Source organism: Branchiostoma lanceolatum, chromosome 17 (genome assembly GCF_035083965.1).
Source record: "Branchiostoma lanceolatum isolate klBraLanc5 chromosome 17, klBraLanc5.hap2, whole genome shotgun sequence".
Lineage (NCBI taxonomy): Eukaryota > Metazoa > Chordata > Leptocardii > Amphioxiformes > Branchiostomatidae > Branchiostoma > Branchiostoma lanceolatum.
The window spans coordinates 7,415,502-7,432,251 of NC_089738.1; the positions used below are offsets into that span (position 1 = coordinate 7,415,502).

A 16,750-nucleotide genomic window follows, 5' to 3' on the forward strand; every position below is an offset into this window, starting at 1 on the left:
TTAGTTAAATAAATTAAACATCAGCTTTGTTGACCTTGTTGTTGTCATACCTTAATCTAACTTTAAAAACCTCACATCTAGCTTTGACTTTAGTGGCACTAACGGCATACCCTTCTGCAGAATACAGGTAATTGAAAAATCCTAGCTGATAGTAATAGCAAACAACTGATCTTAGCCAGTAAATAGCCAAATGGCCATTTTTCTTGAAGGTCAGGAGGTCATCCTGTTGTGTGATGTATATGGGTGTGACCTACATGTATTATGATTGATGATAGTATAATGAACATGTATAATAAATCTGTTATGTGGCAGTGATATAATCTTATTGTCTTACGATGTGCTTGTTCCATTTTGCAAGAGACAAGGGTGTCAATCATTGTACATTAATATTGTTCTACATTTTATTGAATTTGACATATTGTATGTGCCTTTCTAAGTAGAATTGGTGGTATTATGAAAGATTTTTAATTTTGTATTTGTGTAGGCCTGCTGTGGTTTGTAACTTTCATGGGAAAGCAAATCATTGCACAAAATAACATATCAAAATTTTTGAGTTGATATTCATCAGGAATATACATTGAAAAGACTAGAGAAATTATTCTTTCTGACTGGTTATATTGTGATTGTTGTGAACAGCATATTGTGTATGACACACACATGTCAATATGTAATGACATAGCTTTTGTATCTGTGAATTTCTATGGACATGTCATGCCATTAAATATTTACAAAATCAATTGACCTGGTATCCACTATCTATTTTTTTCATAATCAATGCAGATAGGTCATACTTAGGGTTAATCCACTAGGGAATACATTCTTTAGCTGATTCCTATTGTGTTTGAATTAGACATGAAAAGAAGTAGACAAGAGCATTGTTGCAAAAGAAAGTGGACCAGTGCTTGAAACAAATCAATGTGACTGATGCATGTGAGAGATTGAAATGAAAATGATATTTGTTTTAACCTCCCTACAAGTTACAACAATAGCCATTTGGCACCAAAATTTGTATTAGTTATTGGGTTAGGCAGCAGGGAGAAGGTTAAGAAAATGATATGTGTCTTACTGGATTGATGACTGGGCCAATTCTCTATTTCATATGTCTAACATCCCAATCAAGCAATTCAAATGTTTATGATTATTTTGTGATGTCATCGAATGCCTGTCATAATTCAAGAACAATCATTTGTTTGTTTGTTTGTTTGTTTGTTTGAACCTTTGTTTATTCATGATAAGCTCAAATCGGCACGCAGGCCGCTTTTCATTGAGGTCATGAGGGAAGAGGTAAGGGTCAGATACAATATAGCAGAGATACACAGTCATTTGAGTCCTAATAACTCCATCAACATATGGAAAAAAATTAATATTTCTAATTACACAAAGGCCCATGGGAAACTATCTGCTGTACTAGACAGATACATAGGGCATGACATATATGTATTTGTTTACACGGAATAGAATACGCCATAAAGAAGTAAATGACCAATGAATCACCAATTGTTTGCCTATGGTGCAGTACTGTTTACGATCGCTAGTCGACGCTGCTGTACGGAGCCTTGACCCCACACGACACCTCAGCCAGCCTCGTTCTGAGCTTCACCCCATGACCCCAGTCTGTCTCCATCATGGCGTCAGGAAGGATCGGTGTGCCGCTTGTTTGACAAATGTTTCACCCTCCTGACAGCTCCTGCTGAGTTCTTCTCCCCCATCGCACCGACGAACGTTTGCAGGAAGGTAACAGCTACAGCGGGATGGTGTTAGAGCGGTGAGATCCGGACGGCTCGGGTGAAAATCGGGCGCCAACATGTAACGGACCCCGCCAGCCCCCAACATCAAGCATTCTGATCAGGGCTATATTCTGTGCATAGCGAATCCAAACACTGGGGAGTACTTTGTCAATTTTGACAGCTCGCAAACAAAGCGTTATTCCTGTCGGGACGTGCCGGGTCGGCTTGAGTTCCCCGGCGAGGCCAGAAGGAGACTCCAGCGGCGGCCGAGACGCCGAGAGGGATGGAGTTGTACGTGCTCGAGCACCGCCTGCAGGTCGGCAGCATCCCGCGGGACGCCATCGCTCCCTTCACGCACGGACTGGTCAAGCTCATCCTGCTACGGGACAAGACCAAGTGCAAGTTTCTCAGCTTGACCAGAACCGCCGATGAGTACTCTATCATCATCGACCAGGAAGGTCTGAAGGAACTAGAGCCGCTTAGCGATCAACTCAGTCTGGTCAACAGCGTGTGGTACGCCCAGAACGTCTCGGCGGGCGCGCTAGGCAGCGGTACCAGCAAGGCTTCCGGGATCACCAAGATCGCCAAGGCGCTGATTCTACCGCTAGCCGAGGCGCAAGTCCCGGTCTTCGTCATGTCCACCTACCAGACGGACTTCATCCTGGTCCAAGAGAAGGATCTCGACACGTCTATCGAGTGCTTACGGTCACATTTCAAGATCTTCCGGGAGGTGGAGGGCGAGACCATCGAGGTGCCCAACAGCGGCACCAAGGGCGAGACCACGCCCACCCGAGGTGAGACCAACAGCCGAGAAATCAGCCACCCGTTGGTGGCCCCTCCCACCCGCTTCTCTGTCACTAGCCTGGACCCAGACACCCTCCCTAAGGTCGCCACCATCCTTCTGGACATCTTATTTTACGCCGACCCCGCCCCAGACGGGAGCGAGGCTGACTTTTTCTCCTTCTCCATCATCGATGGCGACATCTCCCTCGTCATGGATACGGAAACCTTGACTCGATTCCCTAGCAACGCCCTGTTTACCTCGGCGACCGGGGAGTGTTGGAAGATGATCAAAATCGGGGCGGTGCCGCTAGGGTTTGACGAATGCGGGATCGTAGCGCAGGTGTCGGAGCCCCTCGCGGAGGCGGACATCTCCATGTACTACATTAGTACGTACCGCTACGACCACACGTTAGTGCCAGAGGAAGAAATGGAGGGCGTAGTAAAGGTACTATTAAGTAGGAAAGCTAGGATCAATGGGGCGTCGCCCGAGGGTAAGGAAGAAGCGGAAGAAAGCAAGGACAAGACGCAATCGTCAAGTTGTACAGAAGGGATGGATTGTAGCGAAGCGGCGGCGCCGACGGTAGAACGTGAAGAAACGATGGAACAAGACCCCGCCACGCGCGAACCTGCCAAGACTTACTACTGAACAACTTGATAGTCAAGCGTATTCCCCACTGTGAGTAAAAAAGGGTCCACAAGGATTTTACCTAATATCAGCTTGAGCTTCCCCCCTCCCTTATTAAAAATGACACACATAGATCACATAACACAAAAGCTTCCTGACCAAAGGGTCAAGCCAAGGCAGGAAATAGGCATGCTGGTCATTTCCAGAGCACTGGGGGGTCAGTGGGTCAAACTGACCCCTACACTAGGTTCATTAGCTTACAGCCCACTTGACAGGTAGTTGCTAAATGTTCCCCCGGAAATGGGTTACTCCACCCCCAACAGTAGAGTGTAGCATCCAAAAATCACACCTGGAAGGACCGTACCACTCTGATATAGGTGTGAGAGGTATCTTGATAGAGATTTGAAAACTGTTGGTTGGTTGGTTACAGGGTTTTAAACTGTTGTGAGATTTGAAATGTTAGAAAATTCAATGAACAGTCTCGGAGCTAAATACGTTTTGACATGTGTTTCTCAAAAAGAGAGGAATATATTGCTGCTATCTGTATGTGGGCTCTATTTGAGCATATCTTCGAACCCCCGAAAGCTTGCCATGGCTCTACATCCAGACCTAGATGTATCGTTGTATCTGACGGCACTATGCTACAGCATACTACACTTGAAAATACAATGGAAATCCTAGAAGTTATAAGGAATACACCACTAAATACAAATAGTCAAGACTGGTGTTTGAATATTCTGCTACAGTTAGGAAGAAAGCCTGCTAGGTGCTATTAAAATTCAAGCAAAGCCGATGCGGAATGTCAGGCTATGTTCAGTCTAGAAGACAAAACTCAAAACTGCAAGTAGGTCAAATTGTAAGAGTAGTAAGACTCATAGATATCCGCTTGCAAAGAACCAAGGCTCACAAGAAACTGCGAGATTCAGCTAGGTCTGAAATACGCCTGTATCCGCTAAGCTACAGCTTACTACTGTGCCCCTCGAGGGTATGGTCATTTTTGGGGCCACTCGCTTGTTATAGAACACTAGTAAGAAAAGCTAGGCTTTCTCACGGTATGAACGAGAATTCTTCCTGAGAAAATATTGCAGCAAACCTAAAAGTAATGTTTTATATGTGACGTCATCCCAATGCTTACAGAAACCTTTGCTCACAATGTTTGTATTTTATCAATGCTCAAACAAATGATCTCATTCCGTTTTTTTGTTGTTTTTTTAAAACCTAACCCCACCCCTATTTGATGACTTTTGGAACAGTCAATATCGATTGCGAGATTTGTAGCTATATTATGGCATGCTGCTATATTGGAACAATTTTTCATTCACTGCCAACAGAGGACAAAGTCTGGCGTTGAGTATAGTTTGTGTGACAGTGTTAACGTTAATGGCCTACAATGCAAACACTTGCACTGTGGCTCAGTCGCGTCCAAGTTAAATTGTTGTATCACGTCAGACAGCCCACATGAAATTTTAAAACTGCAACAGAAATTATTAATAACTACCTGGTGTTATTGTTTCAGGTAACCGAGTAACAATTTGAAATCATAAAATAAAAATATGATTGTTCCTTTTGTCTGCATTGTAATGTTTAAAAACGCACTAACTTAAACTGCTTTTTATGTGTTCTCAATTCTTAAGGTTTTGTCAATTCACTCTTACAAACTGGATGTAAATTGCAATAGATAAAATGATGCGTCTTTGCTACCAGAAGAAATTACTTTTAGCCTGAATCTTAGAACAAAGAGTCTTGAATTTTAAACATCATCTTAAAGGAAGTCTGAATGATGAGGAGTTGTTCAGTGACTCAACGATTATACTTGGACCCGTCACATTTAACCATCTACAAATCAACTGGATGTGCCATATAAGCTGCTAAACTCTTAAGTTAATATGTCTTGAGTTGTGCCAATGGATTCAATGCTGTTTTCATATTTTTTTTTAATTTACCTCAGATTCTAATTGCAATGCCTTCATTATTGTTTGCATTTTTGTAATTATGATATATGAGTCGCTCAATCAAAAAAGAATTGCATATTTAAGCAGAGCTCGAAATTGTTGTTGCCAATTCTCCAAAGCTAATCCATTTAAGTGTTCTTTGATAAACTGTTTATTTTAAATGATCATTTGAATTCTCGTTACCTATGTTGAGCAGTATTATATCTTACAGAAGCTTTTTTTATTGTATCCAGTGTAACTATAAGGGCAATTCCACTTAAAAGGTTCTGGGGTTCTAGCAGAAAAAGGTCACTTATATTTGCCTTTGTTTCAGAATGATTCCCATTTCAATGTTTTTTACACACCTTTTGCCGTCAATGTCTTGCTCTACCACTACCAGTTTTAATCCAAAAGAAGCATTTTGACCCCCCCCCCCCAAGAAATATGCCCACCCAATGGATCTTTTGAATGGAATGGCCCATATTTCTCAAACAATATTCCACCCAGCTTTGAAGACTTGATGTTGTATTGTGTTTAGAAAAATACTTTTGACAAAACATTTCGAGCCCTGTCAATCTTTAGAAGAAACATTTAGTAATCACGTTTTCCTGCCAATAATTTGGCCATGCTGATTTGATCACATGCTTCTCTAGACCCAAAATTGCAAAAATCAATCCGTCTAATTTATCAAGTCATTCTCCTTGTCTGAAAATGAGCACAAGAAGGTCAAAATGACTGTTAATTCAGTATCACTACAGTGTGATATATTTGCTAATCAATTTAGCAAAACCTTACATGCATAGATTTTGTAGCCTCTTCTAAAATCTAAAACGAAGGGGAGTCCCCTATTCATGGGAAGAACAAAATTAGTCTTGCTTTGTTTTACTTGTACATGCATTTTGCATAATTACCTCTTTTTTATAGACTTCCTCCATTCTTAATGTACTTTTAATTGCTGTCCCGCCTACCTGTTAACTGAGCATTTAAAAATGATTAGCACCTGTCAATGTATTGTTCTTTGTGCTACAGCCTTGTTGTTCAGTCATTCCCCCCTTCTAGAGTTCTTATTCACTTGAAAAGATCCAAGCATTTGTGATTTGAATCGGCATGGCCAAACGTACATCAGTTCTATCTCTACACGTTTCTCAGTCAGTTTTACAAAGCTTTGTCACTGAATGTTCATGAACGAAGAGAATTGGACACTGGTTATCTACAATACAGATATATTTCTTGAATGTATAAGACAAGGATGTGCATCTTTAATGTGAGTCCCTCTATTCCTTATCTGCTGCTTGAAGTGCCTCTAGTGTTGGCAGATGCGATCAGCCACGTCGAGATAAAATTATAGCAAACAAAAGCTTCCAAAGAAAAGCAAGGACCATTGCCAGCATATAGTTCAAAAGCGATACATTTATGTTGCGTTATATCATCGCTACGCGTACACGTGCTGTGAAGGGAGGTATGCACAAGGGTTTCAAATGAGCTAACTGAAACGTCACTTCCTGGCAGTCTACATACAAAGGCTGCTTTGCTCTTTGGAGAGTTGCAGCCATAACTCCAATTTCATTGTGTCTGGAATTCGGAAAGCTTTGAAAGTTGTATGCCATGTCCATGTGGTCCTTATAACATTAACGACTGACATATTTTTGCTCGTTTTCATCCAATTTTTGTATTGGCTTGAGAGCTATTTTCTTGAGAGCTAGAGTTTGAAGGTACTACATTGTTGGCTTGGATTTCATTGAGAGTAACCTGGGATCAGAAGAAAGTGGACCAGGGGGCCCACAAACGTTTAGCCACATCTGGAACAAACCACTAGTGCTGTGTGGCCCAGCGTGTGTTTGACCCCTTCCTAATTCCACAGGAAATCTGTATTCCAGCGAAAATGCACCCCTGTCTACCTAACCTTGACCTTGTGGATGCTAAACTCGTGACACTGATTTACGTTACATTTTATGACCACGAAGGTGATGACTGTTTCTATTTACAGGGAACTCTACACGCTACATAGACTGCTTGCTTTCTCAGTAACTTTTGAGTTGCTGGAATCGTTGCATTTTGTAGCTAGCAAGCTAGCTAGCTGTTTAGAGTTTAGTAGGGGATTGTCCAAGCTTTATAGGCAGCTGCTATGGTCTTAACCTATCTTTACACGGGTCAGCAAAAGTATGTTGGGAAGAAGTTCAAGAACTCATGAACATAGGAGAAAAATCTGCCACTGAAAATATCTGGCTTAGCATTGTTTCAATGCTGGATCTGTTTAGCAGTGGTGAAATTAGGATTCACTATAGCCACAGGGATTAGAAAATAGGAAGGGAAGAGATCTCCTTTTACATGTTTATCTCATCGCCTTATCTTTCCAGAAGTATTCAGTGGAATGAGGTCAGGATAAGGCTGTTGATAGACATATAGGGTAGATCTGGAGTAGAAGATCTGTCTGTCCTAGTGATTTTCTACATAGCTTTGTGTTGATAAAACTTAATGTCCTTCTGAAGTAGGTTTCAATAACACCATGGTAACAGGTCAACCATTGAGCTGTATTATATATTCCACTCTTTGCACAAATTTTTCTTGTCTGATTTTCTCATTGCTCCAGTCTTCCTTGTTCATATCTAGTTTGAAAAACCCTGTCGATATTTTACCTGCATTTTTTTATCCTTACAGTCATGCAACCCTTCAAAGTCTGTCCCTAACAAGTACAATATCCTTTCTGATTTTTTAAGTATGAGTTCCAAAGGAAATTTAAGGGCCACAAAACTTGGTTCTGGGCTACCAAGAAAATGACCCTGGGTCACCAAGACACAAATAAACAAATATGTATAGCCTAGGAAATAGGCCATTGATAGAACTTGTATGAATCCATTCCTTAGGTTTGTGTTTGACTGAAGCTTACAAAACCCCTATAGTCTCTTATCTGTTCCAACTATCCTATTATACAGGAGAAGACTTGCCCAATTGCTCCTATTACATGCTGTAGTGTCCCCATTCCACTGTTAAACGTTTATTGTTTAGCTTCTGAAATTCAATAAGTAACCACTACAGATTTAGCAAGCCAGTTCTTTCAGTCACATGCATGGTTTATCCCTAGTGTTTCTTTGTCTGCAAAGATAAGAGAAATCCTGTCCAAGTCTGAATGAATAGCCAATGGTAAAAGCCTTTAACAACCTTTTTAAGGGATAAGTATGTTTGCCCTGTGGCAGGGTTGGCCTAGTAAAAACAGTGCTTAGCAGCAAACAATGTGTATGTAACCCTTGAGATATGCTTGATTGTATAGCGGCAAGATTGATAACACAATTTTTATTGGCCATCACAAGAGCATAGCAACACTTCCCTTTGCCACTTCAAATTATTTGCTCTCCAGGTCATATGAAATGGTAGGAAAACATTGCTTTGATTTTGTATTTTTGACAAACAATTTAACATCATTCTGCCTGAGATAGCATTTATTAGACCTACAGTATTATGCTGGTTTTGGAAATCTAACAAATCAAATGGGTGGCCTAACAAGCTTTAAGGAAGGACATTTTATATTTTGTATTAAGTGTCCTTGCTTAAAGTTATTGAAGCACTAAATATTTGCTGTACTGTATCGTTGCCAGCATACAGAAATCTGTCCCTGCCAAACACATGGCCATTACTCATAAATCCAATATTGCTAAGGACCATTTAGCCATCTTTGATTTTATACACGTCATTGTCAAAGTTGAATGTGTGTGTCAACAGAGGTAAAGGTCAAATATGAATTGTGTGAAACCATTCAGTTACTCTTTGCTTGGAGGCATTGTTTCTTTTAACAAATGGAAAAGCGATGATTTCTTTCAATATGGGCACGGTCGTTCTAACATCTGTCTTGTTGGTGAAAGGATGGTGTGACCTTGCTTTGAACCCTCGGTATGGTTACAAGGGCGGCTCTGTCTTCTCATAAAGCTGAGGAAAGGTCACCCGGCCCTGAAAAACTGCTCATTCAGCCTCTAGGCACAAGTGAAGAGAAAAACATGAGGGCAACCTGGTCACCATTGGCCCTATTGGAGCACGTTTTATGAATTTTGTCCTAAAGAAAACCTTTACAAATTTTCAAAGACCAGAAGTTTGAAGAAAATTGGTTCATCATAATCTGTTTTAAGATGTAAAAGCTAAATGTTTGAAGAAAAATCGAAGAAACGTGAGGGTAACGTGGTCACCTTTGGGAGCATGTTTTATGAATTTTGTCCTCAAGAAAGCCTTGACTTTTTCAAAGACCATAAGTTTGAAGAAAATTGATTCATCATAATCTGTTTAAAGATGAAAAGGCTAAATATTTGAAGAAAAACTGAATCTTAAATAGTCAGTTTCAAGATTCAAAGGGTTAGGTGTTTGAAGAAAAATTAAAGGCATTTAAGATAAAAGGCTAGATGTTTGAAGAAACATCAGATCACCGTAGCCTGTTTTTAAACAGGTTTAAGTTGTTAAGGCTTCCTAGTTTGAAGGCCACTCATTCTTCCAAAAAAGGAGTTTTGACTAAAACTTCAACCCACTCTTTAAAGCCAGGTTGAATTGCTTTGAATTTATTCTTGCGCACGTTTTGCAAGGGGATGAAGTTTTAAGTTGTCAGGATTAGCTATTCTTAAGGTGCCAACAAACATTGGCAGTTTGGTGTCACTGGGCATCTTAGGACAGAGAAGCAAACAGTGTCTCTGAAAGTGGAGCAGACTTGACGAGTTTATCGAGTGACCTTGCCCAGGGCATTGTCTGCCGTCAGGGTGAAAGACTTTAACCTGGCATCCAGTCTTTCTTCATTAGGCCGGGCTATCTTCAGCCAAGCTTTCTTCGGGGTAGACTGAGCTCTGCCGCATGGGTTATATTTGACACCCGGTAGTCGTTTTATGCGGTAGTAGTATCATTGGCCATGATGTGCTTGTCCAATTAAACCCCTACCGTGTAAAACTACTACCGGGTGCCAAAGAATACCCAGCTGCTGAAAGCCCCTTCTGCTCCGAAGAGAGCTCGGCCAAACCACGGTAGAGTGGATGCCAGGTTAGAAATACTTTTCCCACAGTGAAAGCACTAGTCTTGTTTCTCTCAATCTGCAAAAGTGGCAATTTTCCCATCTAACAATCTGAGAACACCTTTAGCTTAGTAACTTTGTAAAATGCATGAAAAAAGGGTTCCAATCTATTAAACCAAGAATCCTAGCCTGAATCTCCAAGCAGATGTAGGGTTGATCTTTTTTTGTACATTTTTAAAAGAATTTTGTATGTTTTTTTAATCTCTTCGCAGTTCTTTATTAGAACCACTAGAGATGTACAAAATGCTTGAAAACATGCGTAAACAAGCCATACCCTACATCTGCTTGGAGATTAGGAATCCTCCTTCCGATTCCGCCCATGTACATGTATGATCTGTGCCGTCATCACGTTTGAACCGTCTGACACCACTCCAGCATGGAGACCTTTAGTGTTACACTTGTCATACATCATAGGAAAGAATTTATATCTGTTTGTGCTCTGTGTCTCTTGTACCAGTCTGGCTATCCCCTCTGGTGTTTCCGTTAAACGCTCTCTTGTAATGTATGCCCTAGCCAGTAGAACAGGCCCTTGTGTCCAAAACAGTGGGTACTGAGGTCCAATGTTTTGAGCTGCTAGTTTCCGAAGGTGTTAGATATCAGTTTACGTACCCGTTGCGGAGTCGACTAAAAGTTCATGTTTATGCATCGGTCAAGTATAGAAAGTATTCTGAAGTCATAGTTGAAATTAGGAAAACTTGTTTGATAAAAAGCAATGCTTGATGTCAAAGAGGGAAGTGGTTTTCTTGCTATTTAACTGGTATTTTGTATTATCTGATTTAAAAAATCTGAGGGCTCGTTGATTGAAAATTGTTCCCTTCAAAAATCTTTACCTGTCATGCAGGAAGATATTGTCTGTCGAAACCCCTAGGCTTGTTTCCTTGTACTATCATCATTTTTCATATACACTGGCCCATATAGACATACATGTATTGAAGATGATACAAATAGATGTTATATATCATATGATATTGGCATTCTGACAGGCTTAAAGTGCCGCTATACAGCTCCTAGAGAATTGGCTCATTTCCGATACCACCTGCCTTATTCCCCCTTAGCTTATATTTTTTAGCCTGGCTATCTTCTTTGCCTGTTTGACAGTGTTTGTGTACTTCTGTCTTGTCTGAAGACTCCACCTGACACCCATACTTGCTTCTGGGTTGTTTCAAGTACCAGAACATGTCAAGAAAACAACTGGAGGGGTAAGATAGGATGGCTGGTGTATTGCTGACAGGGGTGTTTAACAAGAAGCTTTTCTGTGTGTTCTTTAGGATATAATATTACCAGGACCCTGAACTGAAGCTTGATGGTATGCAGCACTTTGCTACTGTCAGTTTTTGTTCCTGGATTCCAGGATGATTGCACAAATTGTGGCAATTTGGGCAATTATCTTAGTTGGAAGGATGAAATGAAACATTTCATGGAATGTAAAACAATCTTTAAAACATTTAAGAGCTTTCTACCAGCCAAAGATCGTGACCATAGCTTGTCCAGAACACAAGATATCAAAACCGGAAGTTCTGCTGCGGTACCATAGAAAGCTTCTAGGGGCCTAAACTCTAATCATTTTGAGTTCTCACTACGACCTACCAACATACTAAATATGAAGACAGTCCATCAAGGCATTTTCTATTTATTGTGTACACAGTTAAACACAAATGGTATTGAAAAAAAAAACATAATTGAGAGCAACGTACAGTGATGTCAAAAAGGCCTTAGGAAAAGTACATAATAAATTGGGTCAACCAACCTTCAAATTTAAAAAGAACATTAGGACTTGAAGGAGAAACATAAACATAAAATATAAACATAAATGTCAGAATCATCCGCATGAATATCTTGTTCATCTTTTCTTCTTTTGCTTGGACTAATTGTCCTTATGTTAAACGATGAATGGTCCATTGGCAAATCAATATATATTGCATTACTGTCCGAGAGAACATTGCTGGACAAAGTCATCCATTATGATAAATAAGCTCATCGGCTGACCTTTTGTATTGGGTGCTGAATCCATTTCTTTTGTATTCAGGGTTGCAAGAAAAACGGAAGAAATTGTTACCCTTTACGATGGCTTTATGATTGTGTAATGGTCTATTATGATTGAAGTACTAGTAATTCTTAATTGATTGCCCATCTTGAATTTGTTTGGAAAATGCATTTTTCAAAACTGATATGGAAACCTGTGTCTTAGAAGTATATTCAAAGGATTGCTTCCAAAATTAAACTCTTTCGTCGGCAAGTCTGCTTATTACCTAATCAAGAATTCTTAAAGTCTTGAGAATTCCTGAAGTCGTAACAGATCAAGAAAGGCAATATGCTTACCTCCAAGCAATTGAATGATTTATTGGTCACTGACATTTAAACATCACAGATTGGAATTCTTTCCAAATCCTGACCATTAAAATGATTACAGTCATAAAATTTGCATCAATACTGTGTATAAGAAATTGGGCATATCTTTTAAAGTTGCACAGCAACTGTAATTAAACGTTAACACATTTAGCACTTGATGCGAAAGGCTCAAGTAGTTGTTGTGACGGCTTAGTACGGAGATGTAGTATTTCCCTCGGAGCCGTCTGTGTTTATCGCCTGCCCCCCTTACATAGTTGGCATAGCAGGACTGGTGTAGGCTTAGCATAGACGAGGACATCCACACTATGAAAACACACAGGGCAAAGATCTCCCCATGCCTAAGGAACATGCTCTAAATACATCCAGCCTGGAGCTCTGTTTGAGGGTCTGCTTGCTGAGTCTTTTCCGTAAGGCGGAGCCTATTTTGATTTATCGTAATTCGTAGGGAAAAATGTATTTCGTAGCGATGCGACCAAATTTTGCGTAATTGCCTTCCATGTTTTTAGCGTAATATGTTGGGCTTTTTTTCTGAATTCAGCATAAAGAATTGTCGGGGACCCCCCATGTAGACCCTCCTGTGGCTCTTTCTTGGACACACAAGACGATCATCATCATTTCGCCATCATTTGCCACTGGGAGCCAGGGAGTCTTTGAACACTAGTGTGCAGAAACATTTCAACAATGTCAATTGGCTGCTTCATTTCCTCCTTCTTACATCATACTGTCCCATTCTATAGTCCAGCCAAATATAGGTAGACTGTTGCCTTAAACTGTGGTAGAAGTTACGCCAAATAGCAGGTACTCAAGCAACCGGATATGATTTTGGAAACGTTCAGACATTTAAAGTAGCATCCACTACACTTTTCATCGGTAGACTGACACTGACTTGTGAGAAGTTCTTCAAAGAGTTGTTTTACAGCCAGTCCATTGCATAATGCTTACATCAGTCTGGCTTTCTTTTATTGGATGATCTGTTTTTGTAGCGGATTAGTGTCGCCAGTTATGTAATACATCCTCGCCTGGGATGGCAAGGTCACAGTCGGCAGGGCCCTGGTGCCAAACATGGTCCCTGAGTCTATTTGTAGGGGGCATGGTGGTGCATATGTGTCCTTGGGGGGGACTGCCAAGACCGATTTTACAAGTTGATAAAACTCAAAGAAGATCAAGGGCCTATTGGATGATACTGGATAAACTGCTTTGCCACCGGTAGATCTGCTTGGAGATAACAAGTTGATATTTGAGTGGAAAATGCAAATTTAAAGGAATTCTGCATAAGATGCCTCTGGCAAGGTGGGATTAGTCTCTAACAGATGCCATGGATGGCTGGAAAAATTAGAAATTCCCATGCAGAGTAGGTAGCCGGTCATAAAATCATAATTTGCAACTCACATGGGCAAATTTCTAATTTTCCAGCCACCCACGAAGTCTGGTGGAGACTAGAGTTTCTTTTTTTCAATATGAGAATCAGAATATAACTGTTACAGTGAAATTACAGAAAGATTGATAGAGATTTGCTTTGCCATATATACCTGTACTACCTGACTTAGTTTGTTCATTCTACCTCCATTTAACACATGCAAGTAGAATTTAGATATACAGTATAAGGGCATCAGTACAGACGGAAAAGAGGGCTTGCTAATTGACCAACTGTTAGCTGCTTTTTGATGTTGCCTACATTATTCCGCTTCCAATTAACTAATTGCTCGCTCACAGGCCTAAATGTTCCTATTTGTATATTGTCTGTTAATACCGTTTGCTCTGTCTAGAATACACACTGAAATTTCTACATACTTTTGCTTGATTTTTATCTTTTGTTGTAAGATAACAGGCTTATTGTTGACCATATTTTTGTTTGTTTGTTTATTCTTTATCAAAGGCCTACAAGTCTACCCAGGGTAAGATACAATCTGTTGGATTCTGTTCTCTGTGCATGGAAGTTGGTGTAAGCAGTGTTCGGTAAGGGTCAGTAGATCACACTGCCATGTTTGTGCTACTGTACAGTACTAGCAGTCAAGTTACACTGATCAAACAGTGCAGGCTAATCCCAAGTCTGGTAAACATGGTGGACAAATAGTGATTTTCCAATCATACGTTTCACAGTTATGTACACTCTGCTACTCTCCAACCAGAGGTTCGGCTCTTTTTTGACATGATTTTAGGCGTTTTTGTTGGGCTTTCTATTTTATTCCATTTTCTTTGTGTCGCCAAGGTTTTTTACACAGGATTTGTGTCAAAAATTCCAAAATAACTTTTCTTAAAGTTCACTCTGGTGATTAGGTATAGTTTATTTATTCTACTGCATTGAAATCTTCCATTTTCAGATCTTGTTTTTTTTATGGAGGGGACTACAATAGAACAAGTGGTTAAGTTCAAAATGGATGTGACAGTGCAGCAAGTTTGTTTCACCATGACATAAAATTTCAAAATTGAATCATTTTACAAGGATCACATGGACATGGCATATAAGTTGACTGTTTGGACTTACATCTGACCATTGGTAAAGACCTTCTGAACCAGGAAGTCTTCTTTTAATTTTGCCAAAGTTTAAACTCTTTTACTTGACGTATGGAAAAGCTTTCGGATTCATGCAAAATATTGTTGGCTCAGCTCAGCGAATAAAATTTCAACTTTTCAGTGATGTCTTCTTCTATGTATTTAGACTGTGACCACTCATCAGCATTTCCAGGATGAAACCCTTGAAGCATTCTCCTTGCAGCAGTCTTGATTTCCATCTGGCATTGTGCAGATATGGGGCAAACCAGGCAGAAACATTATAAGCTAGAACTGAAACTGTATAAGCAACTTGTTGAAGAGCAAACTTCTTTGCTGTCAGAAAATAAACCACATTAAGAATTGGAAGCAAACTGGATAAAGTACAAGACTGTGGCAGAAATGATTCCATACAACAAAAGCATTTCTCTGTTAACTGTAAGAACAGTGTATTCTGTTTGACATATCTTTGATAGTTTGTCTTGGAGTGACTCTATTTTTACCTGTCCCATGAAACATTGTGATTGAGACCAGGGGTGCTCTTTGACCTGGAAAAGGTGTAATAAGAGAATGGAGAATTGGAAAAGGTCTACTGTACTGAGTGAAACATATTGTACACTAATTGTAATTACCATTGGTGATTTATTTTGCTTATCATTTGGATAAGAATATTGATTGTTGTAACTATAGTTAACAATAAGTAAGATATCTTTGAGACTCAACTTGCATTGTTTGAAGGATCAAGGATAAAAGAGATGAAAATGTCTTTAAAAGAACAATATTTTGTATGATTTTTAAAAAATCCTGACATTTTAATCACACTTTAAAAATGTTCAAAATTGTTCTAATAATTGAGAGGAGGGCAGGTATTAAAAAAAAAAGATATTCCACTTTTTCTTGAATCAAATAAAATGGTGTCTTCAGTTTTGCTGCCTTGCCCCCTCCTCCTCTTTAACAATTAATCGATAATGAAGTCACAAGACTTGTATGTTGTAATGTTTAATTATGATCCCAATCTTGGTGGACCTACACTTGTATACAGGGTTGTTGCCTGACAACAGGCACTGCTTGTTTGCTGCTAAAGAGCTACCGTTCCTGACTGTTTGTTATTGCCAAATCCCTCCAACAACTGTGTAAATATCGCCAGGGCAGATTCGGGTCAAACTTGTTGTAGCCTCAAACTTCTTGAAACTTCTCTCGAAATTGAATGTGTTTAATCGGTATTGGCTAAAGTGTTAAATTTAGCACAGCTTACCCCAAAAATTTGAATATGAAAAGCATATATTTTGATAAATGATTGCACAAAATGGACTTCAGGACAAAGTTTGAGAACAACAAATTGATTTGAAGCTGCCCGTGTAGCCCTGAAGAATGGTACCATTTATTTTTCCAATGGAAGAGAGTTGAGTCTAGTACCTGTACAACACAGGCACACAGAAGGTTTATCAGTTGAAGTTTAGTTTGTTGCCAGAAGAAGGCTTAGTGAGGCTGGGAACAAGACTACATGTATGTCCCCACCCCAATGACTACAAATTTAGGTTGAACAGTTAGTGGATGGATCTTCATGCTATTATTTTACAAGTTACGAAAAAGCTTATACAAGACACTTGTACCAATAGGTACTAAAGATTGATGATTAGTACATGTAAAATTCTCTACATTTGTTAAGTACAATTCTGTTGTATATTAATATTGATATCATATCAACTGTTTCATGAATGTATAGAGTGGACGTTTTAGCGGTAGGGTTAGAAATGTATCCTAGCTTTAGCCCCATAGCGTTTTTGCATGCAGTGAAGAGTAAGGA

At 39.7% G+C, this 16,750-nt stretch overlaps 1 protein-coding gene across 1 annotated transcript; it reads left to right on the forward strand.

Annotated features, from left to right (window-relative positions):
• Nucleotides 1–1,495: 1,495 nt before the first annotated feature.
• LOC136422616 (cytosolic arginine sensor for mTORC1 subunit 2-like) lies at nt 1,496–5,643 on the forward strand. Its single transcript, XM_066410425.1, has one exon. The coding sequence runs from the start codon at nt 2,011–2,013 to the stop codon at nt 3,154–3,156; it is 1,146 nt and encodes a 381-aa protein (XP_066266522.1). The 5' UTR covers nt 1,496–2,010; the 3' UTR covers nt 3,157–5,643.
• The last annotated feature ends 11,107 nt before the right edge of the window (nt 5,644–16,750 follow it).